Consider the following 18,928-nt stretch of genomic DNA (forward strand, 5'->3'; position numbering starts at 1 on the left):
TAGATAGATAGATAGATAGATAGATAGATAGATAGATAGATAGATAGATAGATAGATAGATAGATAGATAGATGGATGGATGGATGGATGGATGGATGGGTGGATGGATGGATGGATGGATGGATGGATGGATGGATAGATAGATAGATAGATAGATAGATAGATAGATAGATAGATAGATAGATAGATAGATAGATAGATAGATAGATAGATAGATAGATATAGATAGATAGATAGATAGATTTATCGGGGTTTTTTCTCCTTAAGGAATGAAGACGTATTGGATATCTGCCCCACATTGCAGATAGAACAAGAACCTCTGTACCAAAGGGTACTACAAACTATTAGTTATGTCTTAGGAGTACAGTGTACTTAGGAAACTCGATTTTATTGTCCTAAGAACGTAAATAAATAGTGGACAACCGAGCCTCGCTTATTAAAAAGATTTAGTATGAGATCTTATCTTATATATTACAGACGTTACTTCAAAAAAGAAGATGTGGCGGACTTTTTTTTTTCCGGTCTTCTTTTAACGATCCCTAAAGGAAGGGGGGTCGAGAATGTCAAACAAACAAAATAATTAATTATCAGAAACATTGAAAATTGGCGATGATTTAAAGGGAATGATGCACTGAAAAATGAGCAAATTTAAAATTAGCAACAGTCTGTCTTATTTTTGCTAGTAGCTTTGCATCAAAACCATTTCATTTCATGGGTTGTGCGCCATAAATTGTACTGCAATATCACCTCCTGTAATATCTCAAAAACATCCTCACTTGTTGTGGTGTTATGCATAGAACAGAACTCAAGTAGCTCCTCGTATATCTCTAAATTCATGTCACAAGCCATTATGAATATAATTAACTGTGATACACCCGTTACATCAGTTGACTCATCGAGAGCCAATGAAAATAAACCAATATCAACTATTTTGTTTAATTGTTCACGCAAGCTGACTGACGTGTCATTTATTCTATCTGCCACAGTGTTCCTAGTTAACGCTAAGTCTTTGAATGCTTTCACCTTTTCTGGACAAATTACTTCGGCTTTAACGACACACGCCTTTATAAAATCACATTCACTAAATGATTTGCTATTGCTTGCAATTAAGTTTAACTAAATGTAGCTGGCTGTTGCTGCAGACTCACTCTCGTTGTTCAGTTTAACAACTACTATTTTAAGATAAGATAAGATATTTTTTTATTGATCCAATCAAATGGAAATTCAGTTTGACAACAATTGGCAACCTCAGCGTAACTACTGTAACAATAACATTATTGATGCAAATACGAACAACATTCACACACGAAACATATACACACTCACAACCAGCGCTTAATGAATTAGACTTCTATGTACTTCTCGATGACGACAGCTGATCTTGTAACACTCTGACCAATAGTGGGATAAAGGAGTTTTTAAATCTTTCTGTTTTAGTCTTAATGGAAAGGAGACGACCACTTCGTTCAGATCTTATGTAATAGTGGTTTAATGGGTGAAGGTTATCTTTAATAATCGTGAGTGTTTTGCTATTGAAGTAGCTTGTCATCTATTATTTTCCAGCGTAAAATTATTAAAATTATTATTAAAATTATTTTGATAATTTTTTAGGTGGCCAAGCGGGCCGCATGCAAAGCGGTCGCGCCCGAACGCCGTGTTTGACATGCCTGGTCTAAAGTCTGTTTGTTTGTTTTACATGTTTCGGATGTTCCTTCGGAGTTGAAGATAATTACTTCCTAGTCCAAACCTCTCGCAGGACGACGGGGGATGGGAGCGGGCAGGGTTTGAACCCTGGACCATCGATAAATCTGAACGACAGTCCAGCGCACAAACCGCACGACCAGGCAGCCATCCTACACTCTACTCTATGCATTGTCATTGTCAAAGGGAAGCAACCTTTTTTTTTTTTTTCAAATTACTTGTACCGGTAAACACCACAAAGTTCACGTGACATTTATCACATGACTTTATTTTTAGGAAACAAATACACACTGAGGCCGTAAATAAAGATAGTTTTTAAATAGATCTATGTGTATAGATCTAGATATCTAGGTTTAGACCACTATGATAGGTCTACTGTCATCTTATTTTAGAGATCTAGACTAGACTAGATCTACTGCTTAATTTTTAAATTCAAAACCAAATAGAATGTTTCAGATGCCTATTCTTTAAAATCTTTATTAGGACTTTAGTGACTTAACTGTGAAGTTAACTTAATAATTCAAGTTTTAAGCCTTTTACTACAGTACTTGTTCTATATAGACTATATTGTAATAGTCTATTCTCTTACTCAGTCGACTTGTCTTAGTCTTACACTTGTAACTTGTAGATCTAGCTTGAAGTAAGCTTCTTTATAAAATACATTTTCAGGAAATATTGATTATTTATTGTTGGAGTTTCTTTTTGAACTTTAGCTTCACTGGTCTACTCTAGGTTTAACCATAAGTAAATTTGATTTTAAATCTGCATCGTTCATCATTGATCATGGCATCTGGGAAGAACCAGTACGGTAACTTTTTAAAATTTTACTAGACTCTAGATATCTAATAACTAATTGTACTATATTGTAGATCTATAGTTAATTAAAGATTATATCTTATCGTCTTCTTTACTGACTTTATGTACCATACTCATAGCTTGTTCTTAAAGAAACAGATCTAATCTCTGAAATTGCTCTGCATACATTCTTTTAACTAATAAGTAAAAACTATATAAGATTATAATATAAAATTATAAGATTATTATAGTAATTAAAACAATGATTTTGTTCAATTTGCTAATTACTATTACAGTCCAACATTCTCTAGAGGAGAACACACACATCAAGTTCCCATGGAACTTTTCCAGGAAAATCGAAAAAGACTTTGTGAGAGGCTCAAAGCTACTGGTCAAGTTCCAAATGGTACATTTGTTGTACTTCAAGGAGGTGTCTCAGAGACACGTAACGACACAGATCATGAACCAATCTTTCGACAAGTAATTTTTTAACATGTTTAAAATCTTTTTTTTTTATTTGACAGTTATAAATTTGTTTTAAATTGTTATTATAATTTTTTATATTTTAAGAAAAAGATATACTATCATATATATTACAGTTGAATTCAGTTATTAGTCCACTGGCTAATCAGACCAGCCCCTTATTAAGACCTAGTCCTAAAGAACTGAAACAAATCTTATTATACAGCCAATTATAAGGACCAACACAATCATGACCAAATGTGGTCCAATTAACAGGATTCGACTGTACTTAACTAACAAGTATTATTTACAAAATTAAAAATGTTATTGTCTTTCAGGAATCATTTTTTCATTGGGCATTTGGTGTGGAAGAACCTGATTTTTTTGGTGCCATTGAAGTCGACACTGGTCGTGCTATTTTATTTCCAGTCCGACTTGGAGAGGCATATGCTGTTTGGATGGGAAGGTAATTATAATCAATCTGTTGTCTATAGTTTATAGTTAAGTGATTATTTCTGACATTATACAGGTAGCTGTAGAAGTATCACTAATTATCAGACTATCTTGTAAAGATTCTGATTTTTTGTCTTTTTTTAAATTTTAAGACTTTTAACAGAAGATGACTTTAAACACCTGTACTCTGTGGATGAAGTTCATTTCTCTGATCAGGTAATATATATAATCACACTGTCTTTTAGTTTTATAGAAATATTTGTGAGGTATTTTAACACTATTTTTACTTTACAAGTCCTCCAATAAACTTGAAAATTCTTCATGGGCTAAAAAAATGGAACACTGGGTAGAACCTGGAGGCTTCGACTTATTGAAAACAGCTTTAACAATTTTCCTAAAAATTTAACAGCTTATGAATTTCTTTGGGTAAAAAAAAATACTAATTAATTGGCGACACAGTGAAAACTCTGGTTTGATCATTACCGGTATATTTTGTCAAAATATATAATAGTCTTCAAATTAAATTAGGCTATTTTGAGGAGGATATAATTTAATAGGACTAGTATCCCATTATGTTAGACCTAAGTTGAGTTTTGATTCCTTTCTCAGAGCAGAATCTTTTTGGTTTGCTAGTCTAGTAGCAATCGCTAAGGCTTGTTTTGTTTATATAAGCTACAAGTGGTGTACAATTTACAAGATAGATTTCATAACTTTGTAGGCTACTTTTCTATGTTGAAGAAATATAATAATTGTAATCTATAAAAGTAGTATTTTGGTTAGTGAATTATTTACCTTCAGGCCTTACAAAGAAATAATCCAGAATTTCTTACTACTAACAGAGCCAAGTCCACATAATACAATAATTTTTGTTGACAATTTCTAATTATAATTTGATTAATGTCCTGAAATAAAAGGGATATATATATCATAGAGATTTCATCACACTAAAAAATAATTTGAAATGAAAGCTTAGTATTGTTATTTCTGTCATACTTGTAAGTAATATTATAATATATCTAAATCAATTGTTAGTAAAGAAGTTTAAATAATAAACTAAACTAAATGCATAACTATATTGCTACAAACCATAAAATGTACTGAAACTGAATAAAGGACTTAAGATTTTTTTTACAATTTTCAGATTTCAGAGGTTTTAAAAAGTAAAAATGCATCACTTCTGTTGACCTTAGTAAGTATTGAGATATTGTTTTATTAAGTTAATAATTTTTCACCATTTATTTAAATTTTATAAACTGTTGAGTATTATTATAGCTTAGGTAATATGTTTTAGTTATCTTGCTTTTTTTTTTTTTTTTTTTTTTTTTTTATCTAAAAGCATGGCCTCAATACAGACAGTGGGAAGTACAGTAAAGAAGCTGTGTTTGAAGGCATTGCTGAGTACGTCATTTGTTTTATATTTTCAATGCTTAAAGTTCATTTGTGTGGTTAATAATAATTTAAATTGTTCTCTTTGACATTTCTTCTTCTTCTTCTTCTAGCCAGCTTTATTGCTGCTGAGCTGTGAGCTCTTTTGCAGACTGTGCCAAGGAAAAAAAGTGTGCTGTTTTCTTCAGCTGTTCAGCACTGCCGTAAAGGGTGTTGGTTATGTTGGGCTGTAGTGGAAGTAGGGTCTGCCTAAGGTGGATTAGGGAGGGGCATTCAAAGAGGATATGGGTTACGGTTTCAAAGGGGTGGGCGCAATATCTGCAAAGGGGTAGTTGTGTGGAGTTTATTTTGTTCAGGTGGTAATTTAATAGTGGTGTGTGTCCTGTTCTTAGTTGGTAGATTGTAGATTGTTCTTTGCGGGGGAGGAAGTTAATACTGTCCAGTTTGTTAGGCGTAGTCATTTCTCTGTACATGGCTCTGCCTGTGTTTCCTGATGCCCATTGGTTGAGCCACTCCTCTTTGTGATTGTTGACTAACATTGACCTTAGGGTGAGGTAGTTAACAGGTCTATCTGGTTGACATTTAAATATTACATTCCTGAAACCTTGAAGCATGGAAATGTTTCAAAATCTTCATTTTGTTTTTAACAAATGTGTCTGTGAAACAGTAAACTTAACTCTTCATTAATAGTTTAAATCTAAACAAGTTTAGCGGAGGAAAAATAGATGCAGTTAACCTTTTAATCTATTGAGATGGGTCTTATAGGTCAACTAAAAGTAAAATACCTCAGTTGGCCCCTATCCTTAAAATTCACCTCCTGAAGGGAGGAAGGCAAACCTCTCAGGTTGAGAGCTCAAGGATTAGCATTAACTATACATATCACTAGATCACTTTACAAACTATGACAGCAAGAAGAAGGTTGGTGCTTTCATAGTTAGAATGAATGAAAATTAAAGCCACCTTGTAACAATGCCAACTCAATCAAACTGTCTTCATTTAGATACTCGATCATTGTTTTGTAGCTCCAAACAGCTAGGACAACTAAACAAATGTAGGTGTATAAAATTCTTGGAATAAACTTGAGCAGAATTCTTTTAAACCAAGATATATATAACGTCTATTTATGAATATACACAACTTCAACTTGAAAGTAGATGTATGTAGAATTACAAATGAAATGATTATGTTAACAAGATATAACTTACTGCAAATACACATCTTTTCTATTTCACTTCTCTTGCTAGTCTCCTCGTCAACTTTCACACATCTTTTTTTATCAGCTTTAATTACAACAGCTCATCAGAAACTCTTTCGCCTATTCAACCAAACATCCACCCTACTTTCCTCATGGTTGCATCTTAATCACGCACATACACTCCATAACGGGGGGCTCAGTAACTGAGTTGTTAAGCGTTGGGCTTCCAAACCTGGAGTCCTGGGTTCGAATCTCAGTGAAGACTGGGATTTTCAATTTTGCAATTTTTAGGGCGTCCCTGAGTCCCCCCAACTCAAATGGGTACCTGACTTTAATTGGGTAAAGTAAAGGTGGTTGGTCGTTGTGCTGACCACATAACACCCTGCTCATTAACATCATCTGCCCCATAGATCACAAGGTCTGAAAGAGGAACTTTACTTTCTTACGCTCCATAACTCCTCAACACCAGATACTTAAAATACTACGCAAGAGAAAGACCAAAAAATGGGGTAGATAGATGAAATGAAAGCTAGGTAATAAGAACCCAGGCTTTCTTTGGGCCTCACATCAAGCGTTTGGCTGGGGGTTTTTTTTCTTACAAAACTTCCATAGAAAAATTGCAGGATAGTTAGATAACTATGTTTTGAAAATGTAATTTACTTTAAATCTTACTGGATTAAGTTAAAGTATAATTGAACCTACAGGTTTGAAGTCAACAATGAAATTCTACATCCAGAGATCACGGAGTGGTAAGACATTAATCATTTTACTTGTCCTTTAGACTGATAAATTTGGATTGACACAAGTTGACAAAGTGTGATCTTTTCAGAGTTTTAGTTAAGTAAGGTCTATCAATTCTTCTGCCTGCTAAACTAGTTTATTTTTTTATTTAGTTTTCTCCTAGGTGGGTGTTAAGACTACTTAAATAAATCAGTTTGAGCATAGATTTTAACTTTGTTTATTTTTTGGACACAGCCGTGTATTTAAGACTGACCTTGAACTTCAAGCTATCAGATATGCCAACAAAATCAGCAGCGAGGCTCATATTGAGGTAAGCCTTCAACATATTGCAGCATGTAAATTATAGATGAGGACCAAATTAGTAATTATGAATCATCTGGCTCATAACAAGCATGTTTATATATTTGTTCTCAATTCATGTTGACTGTATTTAAAATTGTTTTTAAAAAAAAAATTTTTTTTTTAATTTTTAGGTGATGAAACATGTTCGTCCAGGAATGTATGAATATCAAGCTGAGAGGTATTGTAGAAGCACTTGTTCTTACAATAAATTAGACTTTTATTTATTTCATTTTCAACAAACTCGTTAAAATATTTACTGCATTTTTTTTACAGCATTTTCCGCCACTATTGTCACTATACTGGAGGACTTAGGATGTTGGCCTATACTTGTATCTGTGGCAGGTTAGTGTTTGGATTTATTTTGAGTTAATATTTTAGGCTAATTTTCAGTTAGAAAAAAATGTTAGCTGCTTCTCTACTTGATTTTACTTTTCTTTGTGACAGTCTCTGTTAACACATCCGTTTTGTTTTTTTAATTTTCCTTCAATTTCTTTCCCATATTTTTTTTCATTTTAGATAAAACAATACCAGTATATGATTCCATAGAAACATACTTTTTATTTTTCAATTACTTATTGACATACATCTCAGTTTTGATATTTGTATGGCTTCGGAATTGTGTTAAGTAGCTTTTAGAGAGACATTTTTTTTGGAAAGATCATGTAGTATGTATATCATGTATATCTCTTTACCTAAAAGCAAGCTAGTTTTTTTTAAACATTTTATTTTTGTTATTTTGCATTTCATATTGTCTAGGACATGTTACTGCCTTGAAACACATTCCTTTCTTTTTATTTTGACTATTTGGAACAAATATTATTGGACTCTGTTGTATACCTTTGAATTATGACTTATGGTTGTCTATAAAACTAACTGGTGTACAGCCTTTGTTTATCACCTTATCAGTGTTAGTCAGTGACTGTTTCATATCAGTGACCTGTAACTTTGGCCTACATAATAAATGGGATGGCCCAAGGACATGCTTTACAATAATAATAAAAACAGGATAGTGACTGCTACAACTTGATGATATACCCACTATTACAATAAGCACACTTTCTTGTACATTAGTCTGAAATAGTCTCTCTCCCTCTATCTAAATATAAATAATATACTACATCATATTGCATTAAATCTTTTTTTTTATTTTTTTTATTCTGTAATGAATATAAAAATTAAAGTTTTGTTTTAGTAAATCTCTTCTTCTGCTTTTTGATGTCAAGTTTTTAGGAGAGTTTGAGATGTTGGGCGTTTTCGTTTTGTCATATTGATTACGACTATCTGTTGTGAACTCGCAAATGAAAGAATTAATGAATCAAGTCCATCAAAGAGTTAATAACACTGTGAAATAGTGTTTTTTTTAATGTGTGTCATGGATGAATGTGTAGATAATCTATTATATATATATATATCAGTTGGAACATATGCATGAATGACCAGAAGTGAGCCAGTTGTAGACTAGGAGAGAGGGCAGCATCTGATATGTACCATGAAGTATAATGAAGTTTCTTTGTTTTGATCAAGTTGTTAAGTGTTTTGTAACTACAGCTGAACCAAGGGACACCTAGACTTGTAGAGAAACTACCTTTATAGGTATCCCTACAAAAAAATCAAACACACTAAACGTTCACTGAAATTTTTAAAACAATGCACATCTTAGTAGATCCTTATATCTAGAGCTAGTACAACAAAAACGCTGGCCCAAGAGCTGAAACTCCATTCTCTAGAAAAACCTGAACCTAACATCCAGTGCAATCAACAAAAACTTATAATTCATCTATCTTAAAACCCAGTTTCTATCAACTAGCTACTGGTATTTTATTAATACAATCTTCACACTGTCTTAGTTTATATCATTGATACAATCTTCACTCTATCTTAGTTAATTCTACATTTTTTCTTTCTGTCCTTCTTAAGTGGACACAATGGATCCATCCTACACTACGGACACTCTGGTGCACCTAACAGTAAGAGGCTGGAAGATGGAGACATATGGTTAGTACCATTTTATGTAAAGATTTTATAATGGAAAAATCTAAACTAGACACCATTTTAGCATTTCTTGATTTGATAAGTGGTCATTCAATAGTGATGTTATATTTTTTAATTTGTTTATTGTAACATTATCTTAACTGCAATAATCTGAAGCATTGGACTGCTATAGATCAGGGTACAGGATCTTTCGCATTTTGTACTATGTTACCTTCCAAATGCAAAAAAAATAATTTTTTAAAAAAATTCAGTATAATAAACAATGTTAAAGGATGAATAATGTTCAAGGATATGAATGGAGTTTTTTTTTTATTTAGGAGTGATCAAAAATGATATTGTATTTTACTTACTTAGGTTTTCATGCACCCATGTGATCAATGGGGCAGAGGATGTAAAATTTATGTTTATTTGGTAGACAGTCTGTCTGTCTGGCTGTCTTGTAAAATGTGTGAGCATGTTTTTTCTCCCTTTACTCATTAGTGGATCAAGTTGAAACTTTGCACATTTATCCATTGAACCTGACAAGACATGAATAAATCTAAAAAAAAACAATTAGAAAATTAATCATTGGTGATTATTTGATTTGATGTTGAAATAAGGGAAATAAATGCTATTCAATGAGAGATGTGGATGTATATATGGATTTAACCCCTTATTACATTTGGACACATTTTCTCCACTACCCATTTTCAAACAAAGTTGAAATTTTGAATAATTATTCATAGTCAATGACAATACACTTGACAATCAAAATATTAACCAGTTAGATTATCAACTAATTAATTACTTTTATTAGTATAATAGTAGTAATTAACAGTTCTTTCCCTTAGATAAGCTTTTTTTTTTTTTTAATGTAATCTTTTTTCTATTGCTTTTTTTTAAACATAAACAGCATCATAACTATACAGCAAGTGCAACAAACATGGTTGTTGTTTTTTTATCTAAGTTTGTTAATAACAATTCATTGCTGTATAACCTTACAGGTACATGGAAACAAACTTACTGGGATTTTTTAATCAATTTGTTTTGGTATTCTGTGTTAAGGTTTGAAAGTTATTTCCCTTTTATGAAGTCTGTTTATATTCCTCAGCCTGCTAGACATGGGTGCTGAGTACTACTGCTATGGTTCAGACATCACATGCTCTTACCCAGCCAATGGAAAGTTCACACAGGATCAGAAGGCCATTTACGAAGCTGTGCTGGCAGCCAACAGAGCAGTCCTGGCTGCAGTCAGGCCAGGTAATCACCTGCAAGAATTTAAGAATTTTTTTTTTAGTTAAAATTTTACTTTCCTTATTTTTGTTTGTTTGTCGGGAAGGAGTGGGAAAAAAAGTGTGTGGGCACTTCTCAACATCTTTCACCTCTTTATGTTTAAGAATTATTTAAGCCAAACTTGTTGCTCTGCTGTCAATCCTTGCTCCTTAACCTTAGTAGTTTAGCACCACCACTTAGTATACACTGTCAGCCACCACACTCATCAGTTCGTTGGAATGGCAGCAATAAATGGTAAAAAAACCCAAAGACAAGACCAAGAGGCTCCAACATCTCACTCCAGCATCCTAACAAAAGTAACAAGGAGAAAATTATTGACACCAACAAAATTATGTGCAACAAAAATTTCCAATGCTGCATTTTTGACGATGCACACCTCACAACATTTGAGTCCACCAAACTTTAATTTGTACCTGACATTAGTTGGGGAAAGCAAAGATGGTTGGTCATTGTGCTGACTACATGACACCCTCATTCGTTCATAGAAACAGATGTCCTTTACATCATCTACCAAGTAGATCACAGTTTGAAAGGGGTACTTTACTTTCTTTTACCTCTTAAAATGTGCTGGCCATATATCTCTTTTTGTGGTATATTATCATTATTATTCTTGTATTATGCAAATTTATATATGTATGTTTATTCATGTTACTAATAAAGAACATCACATCCGAGTCATTCACCGAAAATGTTGTTTACACTAAACGTCTTCACATTACCTTTGATATTTAATAGAGCATTAATAAGTCACGACACCACACTTTTGTAAACTGTTAGCCGCAATAACAGATAAAACTTAATTTCCACTCTAGAACTTGCACATATCCAAGAGAAAGTTTACTTCCATAATGAAGAGGAACATTGCTAATTTGACTTAATTTCTTTTCATTGTTTGCCTAACAACTATTCAAATGTTATTGCTTTAGGGGTCTCGTGGGTGGATATGCACAAACTGGCTGAGCGTGTCCTACTGGAGCACCTAGTCCAACTGGGCTTACTGAAAGGCAATGTAGAAGACATGATGAGGGTGAGGCTTGGTGCTGTGTTCATGCCTCATGGTCTCGGGCATTTCCTAGGCATCGACACACATGATTGTGGTGGATATCCACAGGTGCTTTTTTTTTAGCTTAAATTTTGTTTACATTTCACAAAGTTCAATAATATATAAAACGCTGAACCATAATTTACAAATAGAAAAACAAAAACTAATAAAATACTACAAAAAGATAAGAGGCCCTTTTCTTATTCCATTTGCTAGGACAAATTCGTACAACTTCTTCTTCTTCCCTAGTGCTTTTAGAGAATGGAATGGGTTGCCTGCATCAGCCAGGAAAACCAACGACTTAGCAGAGTTTAAGACATTGATTTACATGCATGACTGGATTGACTCATGAAAATCATAGGACAAGCAGCAATATTTCTTTTAACATATTACAACTTTTGTGATTTCACAATTCTTGCTTGTGCCAATATTTCGTCTTAATAGCTGAGAACTTTGTATTTAGTTTGTATTCTAGGTATAATTTGTACACAAAAAAAAACACCACCATTTCTTTATTGTTACACTAGATGTTATATGTTTTATTAAGTAACTCTAAAGGGACATGGTGGCTGAGTGGTAAAGTGCTTGCTTCTGAACAGACGGGCCTGAGATCGAATCTCTGTGATGTTTGGATTTTAGAATTTTGGGATCTTTATGGGGTATCTGACATTAGTTGGAGAAAGTAAAGACTGTTAGCCACTGTGCTGATCATATGACACTCTCATTAACTGTAGGTCATAGAAACAGAAACATCATCTGTTCTATAGATCCCTGGGTCTAAAAGGGAAACTTTACCAACTTAGTAACTTGAAGAATAAGTACCATCTATAAATGGAATAGTTTTCACTATTATGTACTGATATTGGCCACCCTGTCAACATTTTTCTAAATCAAACATTTTTACTTTCTAATTACACTAAAGAATACGTTAAACAGAAATGTGTAATTTGTTATTTATTTAATAATCTACAATTGTCAGGGAACACAACGAATCGATGAGCCAGGTTTGAGGTCATTACGGACCGTGCGCACACTGGAGCCTCGAATGGTGATAACCATAGAACCAGGATGTTATTTTATTGACACAGTAAGTCTGTTAATCATAACAGGGTGCACTCTTTAAAGGATTATCCTGAGTCCAGCACTGCCATACAGACTGCTGGTTATGTAGGGCTGTTGTAATAATAGGCTCTGGGTGGCTCTAGGCTCTCAGTAATTCACCTAAGGTGAATTGAAATGGACCATTAATGGGATGCAGATCTTAAAAGGTGACTTTAAGTTAGATTTTTGTCTAGCATTAGTATTAGTGAACCATGATGGAAAGCTTTATACCCTCATAACTGCCTGGTGGTGTGGTATGCACTTTATACTGTCATCTAGATGTTTCTGAGTTTGAACCATGCCAGACCCCATCCTATCCCTGGGCTACAATCTAACAATTCTGAAAACAAAACTAAACAATAAATAAAAGACATATTTTTAGATTTTTAGATATTTTTACCCTTTGCGATCAGATAGGGGGAGGCTTGATGGCTGAGTGGTAAAGTGATTACCTTCCGAACCTGGGGTCCTGGGTTCGAATCTCTGAAGTTTTTTTAATTTTGAGATTTTTAGGGTGCCACTGAGTCCACCCTAAAACTCTAATGGGTACCCAACTATTGTTTGGGAAAAGTAAAAGCGTTTTTTTTTTTGTTGCACTGGCCACATGACACCCATGTTAACTGTGGGCCACAGAAACAGATGACCTTTACAACATCTGCCCTTTACAACATCTGCCCTATAGACTGCATGGTCAGTAAATGGGAACTTTACTTTTATTTAATTTATCAGATAGGTATAGTAACTAACATAACTTATCTTTATCTTTATCTTTACTATGTGACAGGAGGGAAAATATGACTTGTTTTGTTCTCTTCAACAGCTGTTAGATAGAGCCTTGCAAGATGAGCGCCAGAGACAATTCATTGATGAAACTGTGATTAGAAGATTTAGACACTTTGGTGGGGTAAGTTGTACACTCCAATACAATTTTATGGCTTATGGTGTTTTGTGTTGCGTCCTTAGGACTATTCTGTGTGTTAATTTCTCACTTGTTATTCATTTGGTTACCAGGAGAGCAGTGGCACTTGTGTGTGTTTCTTTTATCTCTTAGCATTCACTGGGAGCAACTTAGCTTTAAATGTTAACTTGGTAGCCTAAGGAAACGTAAGCTGTGAGTCTCATCCCTTACTGTCATGACCATTCAAAGAAACTCCCTCAACTATTTTGTGAGCCTTCAATGTTTGTATAGGCACTGTCATTAATGGTATGAAGCTCTATTTATAAGCATACTTTTCTTTTAAATTGATGTATTTAAAAGTTTATTTTAGGTACTTTTAGTCTGTGCTAAGGTTTAGTAGTTGTATTTAAACAATTACTTATTTGTATACTGGTATATGAGTTCTACCAAGATATTACACAAAAGCTTGACTGCATTTCCTCTCAGCTACAAGCCGCTATCAGAAATGTTCTGTTTTTTTTCAAGTTGTTTTTTCAAAACATTTCTGTGTTATGTGTTACATGGTCTTTAAACATTTTGAGACGGCTGATCTATTGACCCAGTCTGGTTTGGCAAAAAAGACGAAAGGCTGGCCTATCGGCCATGACAGTTTCTACCACAGGGTTGGCTTTCAAGTGTTTGTGACAGCCAGTCATAATAATTCTTACTATTTTTACACATTCGTAACCTGTAATGGTAGCTTCCTTCATTGTTTTTATATGATAATTTGTTTGCAGTTATTTTCTGAAGTTAGCTAGTGATAGGTGAAAATTTCAACATGTCAGACGGTGAAATTGATGAAAGCATACTAACTGAATCTGATTTTAGTGACTCTGATAGCCATAATAATAATAAGAGCAGTATTTAGAAGGGCTTTAGATCTAGGTCTGTACTAGATTTAGCAGTAGTCCATCTAGTACTAGTGTTGACGGTGCCCATCCGTGGTAACATGGATATAGTAAGGGGTGAGGAGTTGGATAGAGAATATGCCCCTAGGGATTAGAACCCCATAGACTGTTTGATGCTTTTATTTTTACTATCAATTTAGTTCAAATGTTTGTCAGGGAGACTAATAAATATGATGACATTAACTTTCTGACCAATAAACATGGGATTATGGAATTATATTAGCTCATTCATTTCTCTTCAATAATATATATATAGTTTTGTGTAAGTAAAGTAATTAGTTTGTTTTTAATTTTTTTGTAATAGAAGTGTTCAGTTTGTAAACAGTGCTCTGTCTTCTTGGCACCTAATGTGCCAAAAATCACCGTCTCAAAAGGGTTAAACAAAAAAAAAATATTAAAAAATTTTAAATACATAGTCTAAAGCAAAAAGGAATTTGAATAGCTTGCGGTAAAGTTTTCATCAGAAAACTTTTTTCGAATCCAAGATGAAGAAATGTAATATAAAGATGGCAAATCTTTTCACTGTTTTTACAATATTTATTTAAAAACAATGTTTGGTTGCACTTGTTCGAAAGGATGCTCAAAATGTATTTTAATCCTTCTTACAGGTTAGAATAGAAGATGATATTGCAGTCACAGAAACTGGTTGTGAGCTGTTGTCTGTTGTCCCCAGAACAGTTGAGGAAATAGAGCGTGTTATGGCTGAGGGAAGAAGTAGTCACCAGCCTCTGCCACAAGAGAAAAAATAATCTTTTAATGTTGATTTTTCAATAATTTGTTTTCATCAGTCTAAGAAGCTTTAACTTTTTCAGCACTTTTCTCTAGGTTTTTTATATTATTATTATTTTCAATCTAATCGAGAATAACAATCGCAAATATAATTTGTAAATTCAAAAGAATTTTTTTTTTTAAATGGCTGATTTTTTAAGATAAAAAAAGGTAATGGGAGTTTCACTTCAACCATAATTTTAATTCTTTATGGTTTGTTTTTTAAGATTTTATATTTAAGTATAAAAAAACTTTAAACTCACTACTTCATAATTTGTTACAGTATTGTGTGATTACATATTTATTCACTTTATCAAAATGTTTTTTAAAATTTAAGATATTACATTCAGAATTTGTTGCTGTGTATGTTATATTTTATAGTTTGATTTTTTCTTATTGATGAATTACTAGGAAATGTATTTTTTTAATTATTAATATACTCTACAAAAAAGTTTTTTAAAATTTATTAAAAATGTTAGTTTAAAGAATATAAATTTAAACTTCGACTATTTTTTTCTTTAAATATTATGAAAAGTAACTATAATTTTCATATCTTTATAACGATATAATTTCACTTTTTACACTTACATTTTATGCTTCAATTTGTTATGGCCAAAACTGTATGGAAATTCAATTTGAGACGTTTATTAAGAGTATTCTTTAATAAGAAAAATTAGTTTCTGTTCTGAAATAAAAATAGTATATTTTATAAACTTTTGCAAAAAAAACACTTATATACATAATGACTTATAATGACCAATATGTGAAGCTCATTAAAAAAAAATTATTATTTAAATGAATATGTTGTAATTGTGCCTTGTTTTGCATTATTTAAATGAATATGTTGTTATTGTGCCTTGTTTTGCATTATTTAAATGAATATGTTGTTATTGTGCCTTGTTTTGCCTAAATACAACTATATAGTACCGAAAATGAGTATATGTGACTTACAAATTTAGATAGCCTGGGCAACTTACTTCACATAAGGTAACCTTTCACCCAATGGAGGAGAGAAAGTACAAAGGCTTAAAAAGAAAGGGGGGGGGGGAAGACAAAGTTTACAAACAAGGCTTGTGATTTGATTAAATATATCCATTAATCGTAGCTACAGTGTTATATTTCTCAGGCAAAGTAACACTTTCTTCGGGAGAAGAATGCCTCTGATTAAGTCTACAGAAATTCTAATCTACCCTTTGGTCGCTCTACAGTGATTGTGCATTGATCATAGAAAACATTTTTTTAAATTTAAAATTCACATATCTTGAGGAGCTCTGAATAACAAATGAACTGCCCCGATATAGCAGCACAATACAAATTCATCATTGATCCTAAATTATCTTTCTGCACTGCAAAGAAAGTTGCATTGGCCAAACCATTGAGCATTGTAAACATCAATAGCCCATTTCTAAAGCAAGTCGAAGTGAGTATGTGTGTTTAGACCAGAAGATAGAAAGGATAGAATCAAGAGTGTTGGAAAATACGCCAATGCAATTGACAACAGAGTAAATACCGAACATTTTTAAATTTCAGACCAATGCCTGCCAGACGGAGGGCTCGGCCTCAGAAAGCCGGAGAACTCTACCTTAGAAAGCCGGACGTCTGGTTAACCATAGACAGTCTGGACAAGTTTGCAGATTTGTGTCCACCTTCCCCCACCCCTCTTTATTTTTAAAAAATTTTCACATTCATCTTCATTCTGATATAAATTACTATAGGCCTACTTTAAAGTCTCAAGAAGTATTTTTTTTTGTTTACTAAACGTTATGTCATGCAATGAAAGGAATCTTGTTACGGTGTTAATTTAGTCTTGGAAGGGCGCAGGAAATCTGTTTTAAGTTATAAAATGGTTTATTTAAAAATGTATACACCTTGAATTAGAGCGGGTACTTTGAAAGTGGGGGTCCACTGTGGTCGCATAGGTTGCAGTGGCCTAAGACCGGCCATGCAAAATAGCGGCGTATCCCTCAACAGTTTAAACGAGAAGAAGTAAAGGAAAGATCACTCTCTTATTTCTGCGCTTAGTCCACGAGAAAACAAGAAAGGGGGGGGGGGGGGAGAACACGTAGTCACTAAATAGCAGGGCCGGACCGTTGTAACCAAGAAATATCACTCTTTTTTTTTTTCTACCTCACGTTAAAAAAAAAAGGGGGTGGGTGTAATCTACTCTGTATTAACTATCGAGGCGACAAGAGTTTGGACACCATGGAAAGATCACTCTTTTATTTTTGCAACTCGGACGGAGGGAGTTATCCTAGGTAATTTAAGAGGCGAAAAAAAAAAGAGGGGCGAGGAGCAAGTAGTATTCATCCGTCACTAAATAGCAGAACCGGACTTAACCATTGTAGAGCCCTATGCGAAACGGATTTCGCGGGGCCAAGTTTGGGTACGGATACGGATAATAAGTGAAAGTTAAGAGTTTGTATTAGAAAATAAATTCGTCTTCGCATTTTTATTCATCCTTTACTACGTACAGAATTACTTTATGAGCCTTGCATGTAGCGAAGTCTTACAGTACATCTATTTCCTACATAGATTACGCTCAATAGCAAAAATTACCAAATGTTTCAATCTATCTACGAGAATTGTTGATCTCAAGTAATTCTTCTTTAGTTTGAGGCGCGAGAAGCTTCTTTCACTACATTCCACAATTGCGGGTATTGCATAATGCCGTTTTTTGTTCTTTTTTTAACGCGCGTAGGAGTGGCGTTTTCCATATTGAATGACACCCCAAAATGACAATTTTCGTCTATATATTTCAAGAGATTATATGAGTTTTCAAAAGATTTTAATAATTTCTTTTTCGTATATTTTGCAATTTCAGGAGATTTCCAAGACCTGTTAAATCGACAGGAGGCCGCGGGAAATCCGTTATAAAATAGTTTAATTTAATAATTTATACACCTAAAATTAGCGCGGGTCCTATAAACGTGCAGGGCCCACTGCGGTCGCATAGGTTGCAGTGGCCTAAGGTCGGCCCTGCAAAATAGCGGCGTATGCTACGCCGCCGGTCGACTAGTGAAATTTAATTTGCCGATGTATGATTAGTTATTGTGTTTTACGTGCTTTATAAATTGTTTACACTTTAAGTGGGTAGAGACGTCTAGATAACTTTTACTTAGTTGTTATATTGCTGGTGAATTATTGCAATGTGTTGAAGCTTCGATGAAGTCTACTGTCCCGTACCAAAACCAATGAAATGGTCATAACACAGCTTCTCTACGCCTTACTTATTAAACATGATCTCCAGCTCGCGGTCAACGAATTTGCCCCAAAGATCACCGTGAATAGACACCCCTTAACGTGGTAGACATATCTGGGAAGCATAGTATCAAATGAAGCATTTCTTTTAAGGTAGGTTGATTAGCGTCTGATCAGGGTTAGTCGTGCTTTTAAACGCCTGCAAGCGAGAGTGTGGCAAAATAAATCACTCCGCCTGCCGTGTCTACCAAACAGTGATTATCTCAACCTCTCTTTGTGGATCTGAGACATGAGTACTTAACAGAAAGCAACTAAGACTTCTTGAACGCTTTCACCAAAGATATTCGCACACCATCATGAACATACGGTGGCAAGACTGCACTACAAACAGAGATGTTCTTGTGAGTGCTGGTATGAACTTCTTTTAGTCCGACGTTTATGCTGGGCAGGGCACGTATCCCGTATGGAGGACGAACGTATGCCAAATGCAATCTTTTTTAGTGAGCTGAAAGGTGGTCGACGTAACAGAGGTGCCCTACGGAAACTTCTTTAGAATAGGCCTACTAACGCAATGTTAGTCTCTTAGGGAAAAATGCGTTATTTTACTTTGTTACAAAGTGTATGTTTTACCCATA

The 18,928-nt window shown here is 33.9% G+C and overlaps 1 protein-coding gene across 3 annotated transcripts; it reads left to right on the plus strand.

Moving 5' to 3' along the window:
* Positions 1-1,960: 1,960 nt before the first annotated feature.
* On the plus strand, positions 1,961-15,248 carry LOC106071198 (xaa-Pro dipeptidase-like). 3 transcript variants are annotated; one of them, XM_056041496.1, is made up of 17 exons: positions 1,961-1,999; positions 2,415-2,504; positions 2,793-2,976; positions 3,297-3,424; positions 3,564-3,627; positions 4,553-4,600; positions 4,748-4,809; positions 6,697-6,741; positions 6,968-7,043; positions 7,207-7,253; positions 7,349-7,417; positions 8,993-9,070; positions 10,158-10,306; positions 11,266-11,450; positions 12,361-12,468; positions 13,303-13,386; positions 14,936-15,248. In XM_056041496.1, the coding sequence occupies exons 2-17, from the start codon at positions 2,485-2,487 to the stop codon at positions 15,074-15,076; spliced, it is 1,488 nt and encodes a 495-aa protein (XP_055897471.1). In that variant the 5' UTR covers positions 1,961-1,999; positions 2,415-2,484; the 3' UTR covers positions 15,077-15,248. The 3 variants fall into 3 exon arrangements, with proteins under 3 accessions (XP_055897471.1, XP_055897470.1, XP_055897469.1); XM_056041495.1 differs by having other exon boundaries at positions 1,981-1,999; positions 2,371-2,504; XM_056041494.1 differs by lacking the exon at positions 1,961-1,999 and having other exon boundaries at positions 2,008-2,504.
* Positions 15,249-18,928: the final 3,680 nt, after the last annotated feature.

This window comes from Biomphalaria glabrata, chromosome 9, assembly GCF_947242115.1.
Source record: "Biomphalaria glabrata chromosome 9, xgBioGlab47.1, whole genome shotgun sequence".
NCBI classification, from domain to species: domain Eukaryota; kingdom Metazoa; phylum Mollusca; class Gastropoda; family Planorbidae; genus Biomphalaria; species Biomphalaria glabrata.